The sequence below is a fragment of the Rhea americana genome, unplaced genomic scaffold (genome assembly GCF_003343005.1).
Source record: "Rhea americana isolate MKP2758 unplaced genomic scaffold, rheAme1 scaffold_286, whole genome shotgun sequence".
Taxonomy (NCBI): Eukaryota; Metazoa; Chordata; class Aves; order Rheiformes; family Rheidae; genus Rhea; species Rhea americana.
Genome location: NW_028186408.1, coordinates 556,736 through 564,476, shown reverse-complemented (window position 1 = coordinate 564,476; position 7,741 = coordinate 556,736). Strand labels below are relative to the sequence as shown.

Genomic DNA, 7,741 nt, shown 5'->3' with positions numbered 1-7,741 from the left:
TCCCCATGGGCTTGTGGAGGCCCCGTGGTGGCTTGGGAACCCATGGTGTCCCAATGGGCTCGTGGTGTCCCCATGGGCTTGTGGAGGCCCCGTGGTGGCTTGGGAACCCATGGTGTCCCCATGGGCTCGTGGCGTTCCCACAGTGGGCATAGGCTCTCGTGGCATCCCCGTGCTCCCGTGGCGTCCCCGTGGCACATGCGGGCTCTCGTGGTGTCCCTGTACTCCTGCGGCATGCCCGTGGCATGTGTGGGGCCTCATGGCATCCCCATGGCCCCTCCGCTGCCGCCAACCGCCTCCTCCGCCGCCGGTCCGGTAAGACGTCTGTCCTGGCGCTCCTGAAGGCCGCGGAGTCCCGGCACCGCCGCCASCCCCTGCTCGCGGCCGCCCCCGGGAGTGGGTCCCTGCTCAGCTCCTGCCTTCGGCCCCGGGGCCGGAGCCGGCCGGGGTCGCCCCTCGGCGGTGCCGCTTGTGCCCCGGGAGGGGGCCGCGGTGGGCTGCGCCACGCAGCGCCCCAGCGGCTGCCTTCTTCCTGGGCCCCGCGTGGGGAGCGCTGTGGGAGGCACCTGGAACCCGCCGGGCACCACRCTGGTTCCTTTGCCCTCACCTGGCTGGAACTGGGAGAGATCACTGTTTGCTCCTCCTGATTTTCTGTTTAGTCTGTTACTATTAACAACAGAGCAAAAATGCCCCCTGAGCAGGCGTCCTGGGGTTTGGCTGAAGCCCACAGTTACAGAAGGCAGCTGTACCGCTGCAGTGCCGTGCCATGCCATGCTGTGCCGTGCCTGCCGCACTGTGCCGTGCTGTGCCATGCCAAGCTGTGCCTGCTGCACTGTGCCGTGCTGTGCCATGCCAAGCTGTGCCTGCTGCACTGTGCCGTGCCAAGCTGTGCCTGCCGCACTGTGCCGTGCTGTGCCATGCCAAGCTGTGCCTGCTGCACTGTGCCGTGCCAAGCTGTGCCTGCCGCACTGTGCCGTGCCGTGCCACACCACGCTGTGCCTGCTGCACCAGCCGGCTGCACACCCGGCGCAGCACAACATCTTCTGCCTGCCGGAGGGGCTCTGACTGGCACGCAGGCACTCGCTGGGCCGCTGTGAGGGTGCCCGCGGGTGCCACCGCTGGGGAGGATTCGCTGCTCAGTGGCTCTGCAGCAGAGGATCAGGGAGGAGAAACATGGGTTTGTTTTCTCCCAAATGGAAAAGGTGCTCACTGCATGGCCCAAGTGAACTGCAGCTCCCTCCCCTCTCGCGTTGGGAGGGCGCGTGGCTGCCTCAAAGCTCACAAGCAGCCCCGGTGAAATCAAAAGAATCACTCGTTTTCTTGAATATAGCTGCACTGTTAGCTTGCAAAGAAGGCTTAAATCTTTGCTTTCTAAAATAGGGGCGATGAGTGCAAAGGTGCAGTGCAATGCTTTCTAAATCTATTTTCCCCTCCGTGCCCTCAAGACGGTCGGTCCGTCCATCCCAGTAGCCACACTGACATCTTGGCACCACACAACCCAGCCGTTTCGAGGCAGCATTGGCAGCTGCCCTGGCCTGCGCTGCCAGCCTGGCACCTCGTCTCCCCCGGTGCACGGGGCCCCGGCTCCTTCCCTGCCCCGGGACGGGGGGGGGCTCCTGCTCCTGCTTGGCGCTAGTGTAACCCGGAGGYAGGCTCCGTGCACCGAGTGACGCAGCTCAGGAGCCAGGGCCTTTTACCCGCTGTCCTCCCGTCTGCTGCCCCCGGTCGGAGCTGCCGGATCCGGGGCTGGCTGAGTGCGGCTCCCGGCGTGGCAACCACCGTGGCGGGCGCTGGCTCCCGGCGGCCGTGGTGCGCGCGAGGCCCAGCGCCTTCCTGCGCCTCTAGGTCATTTGGGCGCGAGATGCTTGCAATCAGCGCCTGTTTACATCCTGCAATCTGCTGCATATCCCACCGCCGGGTTGATCGCTAGTGCAGCCACTAATATGTATCCAGCCGCCTGTGTGCGCAGGAGAGGGAGGCGACCGGCGCCGCAAGCACGGCTCTGGGCAGCTCCGCGGGATCGGTGCTGGCACAGGCGCCGGGCTGGAAGCGCGGGAAAGTCMGCACTGCGGGAACCACAGCTCTCTCCCCGGGACGCCCCGGGAGCGAGCAGGGCGCTTGCAGCAGGGCACGCTGGCGCGTGCAGCAGCGCCCACCGAACACGCGGCCGAGCTCGWCACGGGTAACAGGGCGGTGCGGGAGGCGCACGGTCGGGCCCCACTGCTGAGCGCGGTGGAAACCAGCCGGCAGCGGATCAGATTGATCCGCGGTGGGGCCAAAAGCAGTGGGGAGCGTGGGTGCTCACGCAGCCCCAGGCTCAGGCGGGCAGCACTTAGGCCGCCAGTGGGATGGTAAAGCAGTGCACAGAGGGGCCCCGAGGTGGCGGGGGGGCATCGTGGGGGGGGGGCCATGACTGCCGGTGTGGCCAGGTGTCCCAGCACCGCGGGGCCACTGAGGCCAGATCCTGGCTGGAGACCCCGTGGCCGCCCCGTCCCGGCACGCGGGGCTGAGTCCGGCTCCCCAGACGTGCCACCCTGACCCGCACACGAGGGACGCCCAGAGGGGAGCGCGGGAGGAGAAGACCCAGCTGAGCTGGGGTCTGGGATGGGCGATGCTCCCACACCCCAGTCGCTGTCTGTATGGTGCAGAATGAGCAGTGAAGGGTGTTTTTTGATTACTTAGGCTGTTCACCGTGTCTYTTCCTTCTGCCCAGCCACATCAGCAGGCTGCTCCATCTCTCCTTGCTTTGACACTGCCTCCGCTCAGCTTTGGGGTCTCCTGCTGCTGGGTGCCGAAGTGCTTTCGGGGGCCCATTCTGCAGCGCAACCTGGGTAATCCGCAGAGAAAGCTGTTTCCACTTGCATAAAGACTTAGGGAATTGGTTCTACTAGTGCTCAGTGTTTTGTAACACCTGTATTAAGTGCACACATGCTCTGTATCATTAGGTTTGTGGCGAGTTCAGGCAGAAGCACACCTGCATGCACGCAGTGTGCTCTCTACACCGTGCATGGACAGTATTGCATCAGACTCAGCTGGCCGGTAGCTTCCTTGTTGGTCCTTTAATGCTGCAAACTCTAAAATACTACAGACTAATCAGCTGTAGGACTTGCTGACATTTTAAATATGTGTGTGTGTGTGTGTGTGTGATTTTTATAAATATGTATTTGTGACTTTTAACTTTGGGCTTATCTTTAAGATTAATGAATGTGTGGACTGCTCATGAGAAATGTGTGAACCTTTAAGACTGTTTGGGCCACCAGGGAAATGTCAAGATCAAGATCTCACTATTTACAATATGTCCAAAAATATACAATGCCAGATGACACCCTGCAAGTGACATTATAACAAGAAATAGCTATTAGAGGCAATGTGAAACACATGCTGCCGGACTCCAAAGGTCAGAGATTTATGCCGAAATTGCAGATAACAGACTATTGCAAGAGACAGGTATGAAGGCATCTCAGGCTTCCCAGCAGGAGGCCATGGGCACTGCACTGGAAGCGCTGCAGGTGCTGCCGTCCAGACACGGGACTCGGCACAAGGGCCACGGAGGTGGCCGGGCAGGCGAGGGCTTCCCCTCGCCCTTGCCCTTGCTGAAGGCCCCGCTTGGGTCCGGATGTGTTGGGGGCAGGCAGGGACCCTGGGCTGGAGCCAAGGCGGGGGCCAGGGGCAGCAGTGACAGGAGGGCTGGGGATGGCACCAGGAGCCCCCAGTGGGGCTGCACRTAGGGCCAGGCAGAAGCTGGGGCTGGCGGTGCCGAGCCCGGTTCACCAGGCAGGGTGGTCACTGCGGGGGTAGGTCTCGCGAAGGTGCCACGGAGGGCCATCTGGGCATGGGCTGCAGCTGCCCAGCGAGCTGGCGTCACAGCTGCACGCAGGAGCTCCTGAGCTAGGTTCAGGAGGGGTCTGGGAAGGACTCAGTTGCCTGGTCTAGCAATGAAAAGGACCTGAAGGTGGATCTGTGCTAGTGGGACCCCCRCAAGCGAGCACATGCTGGGGACTGGCAGCGTCCTCCAGGCTGGACTCGGGCAGGGGTGGCAAAGGTCCTTCTGGGACCAGAGCTCGGTCTGTTGGAGGTGAGACCAGAGGATGCCTCCGAGGTTATTATCAGTTTTTTGGTGGCAGGACCTGACCTCCTAAGGACACGTCGGGCTGGTGGTGGTTCTGCTGCTTCTCTGGGGAGTGATGTAGAAGCCAGAGGTGCTGAAAGCCCAGAGAAGGTTGAATCAGAGCCCAGTGTAACACAGTGCATTTTTAAGGCAATTTGAAATTTTAATCAAAATGCTTAAATTTATACTAAGAAGCGCAAACCAAATGATAAATACACAACCAACCRTATTTAACCCTTTCACTCCAAAGCACATAGTGAGCATCAGTACTGAGCCTCGACGAGCCCTGTGAACATGGGAGAAACAAGGCCGGGGCCCCAGAGCACGCTAAGGTCAAGCTTGCAGAACCAGGCAGTGGGGTAGCAGCAGGACGTTCGCAGCCTGGCGATCGCACTGTGGGAAAGGAGGGAAGGGCATTGCATCCCTGGTTGGTTTAAGCAGCACTTCTGGTGCAGCCAGTCTTTCAGCAGCATACAGTTAAAAGTGTAGTCTGSCAAGTCCCACCAACATATTTAGGCAGGAGATATTTATTTCCCCTAATTGAAAGCAACTGCTGTGCTGTGCGCGCCCCCCTCCCGTTTGTCCCGCTAGCGGGCCGCGGCGGCCCGCCTGCTGCAGCACGTACCGGGCGGCTGCTCGGTGGAAAGCCAGCGCACTGCAGAGCGTGGCGCGAGCCCGCTGGCTGCACACGGGAAACTTCCCCGGGCTCAGCAGGGGCCGCTCGGCGGGCGCCGGTGGGGCTTACCGCTGGGGTYGGCCGGTGCGCTGCGTGCGAGTCCCGCCGGATCCCGGCTCCTCCCTGGGGCAAATCCCTGGTGCCGGCCCGTCGGCTGAGCGACCTGCTCCGAAGACAAGGCAGTCTGAGGCGGCAGCCCGACTCTGACCCCAGGGCTCGGTCTGCAGCCGGCCCCTTCGGAGCAGCCGGGCCACAACAGGGCCGCGTGGAGCTCGCCGCCCGGGTGCGGCTCCGGCGGCGAGGGGACGWGTGGGACAGGACCCACGCGGGCTCCTGCCGGCAGCAGCAGCAGCCGCACAGCTGCTTGCCCCCGCACGCCTTGTGTCGCTGCACGTCCCGCCTGCACACGGCGCATGGCACCGGCGCGTGCCGAGGCGGCGCGGGGGCGTCGGGGAGATGCGGGGGTCCCGCAGCAGCTCTTGTCAGTCGACGATCTCTGTGCACGATGATCTCCCYGAGCTGCTGCAGCTATTCGGGGGTCATTTTCCATCAGGATGTATTTTTGATAGGGAAAGTGAACAGCCAAACGGACTCAAAAGAAGTGTCTGATAAACAAGTGTGACCGTACCTGGTGGCTTCCCGGGCAGCGAGTGATGGAGGCGGCAAGGACCGGGCCCAGCTGCGCGCAGCGTGCTCGGCTCCGCTGACCCGAGAAGCCGAGCCGAGCCCCGGGGCAGGGCGCGCTTCCCCCYGATCCACAAAGCGCCACGCGGTCACCTTGCAGATAAACCCCACTGAACAAATGGATGTTCATGCTCCCTGTACTAAAATTATTAGATCCCACTTTTTTTACGGCATTGAGTCGATATAACCTGAGCAATTGCAAGAGTAAGTCATGCTTCCCCTAAAGGGAAACTGTTCTCGTGTAAATATATTTATTAATAATTAAAGTGTTTTTCAGTTCTTATGCACACAGCCCCTCTCCCCYACAGAGAGGCCTGGAAAGCTGTTATCTTCAAACCTGCAAGGGAGGCAAACGGGAAAGCTTTGGGCTGTGGTGGGGGGGAGGATTGCCTATTGCAGCAGCCATGTGGTTTAATTGTGACCTTTTTTTTTTCCTCAACACAAAATAATGGTGAGATCTGTGYGCGAGAGATTTAAAAACCTCTACTGCTCCATTAGGAACATTATTCTGAAAGATTCACTAAGGCTTCTAACAGCCTGGATAATAGGGGTGGGAAATCATTTCTGGAAACATTYCCCTCAAAGCATCTTACCAGAGGATTGTTTCCTAACAAAAACAAGAATAATAAAATCTTTGTCAAATAATCCTTCAATACCACAGATATTTTGGCTCTAATTGTATCAGTGTAGATAACTGCTCAGCATAGGAAATGGGCGTCACAACTCCTGGGGGAATTTTCTGACAAAGCCAGTTCTGGATACCTTTGGGTAAGTCACACATTTCTCTCTATTCTTTGGCCTAATTTTTTTTTTAACTGACTGTAATCTGGAACTTAATTTGATATGCCTTAAAAGACTGATTTCACATGGAAGATGCTCTACTATCAGGATAAGCAGCCATAAGAAATCCTAAAATAGGCAGATTAAGGGTTTGGGATCATGAGGGTTTATTTCTGTGCAATTAAAGACATGATCAGATTTATAAATTAGTGACTTGTAGTTAAAAAAAAGGACTAGGAGCCACACTTTTTTAAAAAAAAGCAGCTAATATCCCTGTTAATTAAGGATATGATTAGCAGAGACAATGAGTTAGAGATCTCAAAAGCAAAACTTTTAATTCTACGCACATTTCCAGTGGACGTGGCGTGGCCAAGGCGGTTATGTATTAATTAGCACTCTGGAGAGGGCGAGGAGGACAGGAAGGGGGAGAGGAAAATTGGCAGGTGTAGAAACGAGGTCAGACAACGGCAGAGGATTTTTACTCTCCCGAATGCCAGGCGCTCGGAGCCCCCCAAGCCGAGCCGGGGGGGGGGGGCGGTTGCGACTCGGGCAGGCTGCGGCGCAGCCCGGGGAGGCCCCGCGCCCGTCCCCACGCCCGGGCTCGGGGTCCCGCCCGCCGCGGCGGCACGCGTGGGAGCCCCGCGCCGCGCAGCTGCACGTCGGCGCTGCCCGGTCGCCCGCCGCCGCCGGGACACGCTGCTGCCGGCGGCTCCGTGAGCCGCGGCCCGGGGGGCTGCGCCCAGCTGCGCGCCCCCTCCCACCCCTCCGCGCCAGCGCAGCCCAGGGGCACAGCGACGCCCGGCGACAGCCCGCTGCGGGCCCCGCGGGTGCGTAGCGGCTCTCCCCGCACCGGCCGCCGGGGAGCGCGCAGGCACCGCGGGAGCGGCCGGGGCGGGCAGCGCTGAGCGCCCCGGGCGGGGATCGCGCCGCACGCTGCGGGGGGAGAACACGCGCGGGACAAACTGACACCTTCGCGTACGCGGCAGCGCTTTCCCACACCGATAAGGCAGGAGGGTCACAGGCCGCGCTGTCTCGGGGGCCTTTTCCCTCCGCAGAGCTCAGCGGGTGGAATTTGGGAATTCCAGCACTTCCTTTTTTCTTTTTTCCTTTCCTTTTTTTTTCTTTTTTTTTTTTTTCCCCCCTCTCTCTCTCTCACTGTTAAAAAGAGCCGATGGAGGGCAGAGCAGACGCACGATCCCACCGTGAGCTCTGCTTTTGGCAGGCGGTGCGGGCAGGGCCGGCTCTGGGGTGGAGCCCGGGGAGCCCGCGCTGCCGGGCGCGCTGCAGCCCCGTCCCGGGGAGGGTGCCCCCCTCCCGGGGAGGCTGCCCCCCCATCCCGGGGAGGCTGCCCCCATCCCGGGGAGGCTGCCCTCATCCCGGGGAGGCTGCCCCCCCTCCCGCCGGGAGGCTGCCCCCATCCCGGGGAGGCTGCCCTCATCCCGGGGAGGCTGCCCCCCTCCCGGGGAGGCTGCCCCCATCCCGGGGAGGCTGCCCCC

At 60.7% G+C, this 7,741-nt stretch overlaps 1 protein-coding gene across 1 annotated transcript in view; it reads left to right on the top strand.

Moving 5' to 3' along the window:
• Positions 1–5,286: 5,286 nt before the first annotated feature.
• The window catches only part of PLXND1 (plexin D1), a 95,448-nt gene continuing 92,993 nt past the window's right edge, over positions 5,287–7,741 (top strand). Inside the window, exon 1 of the mRNA XM_085308916.1 lies at positions 5,287–5,397. Within this exon, the coding sequence (XP_085165042.1) occupies positions 5,287–5,397 (111 nt within the window). The remainder of the gene's footprint in view (positions 5,398–7,741) is intronic.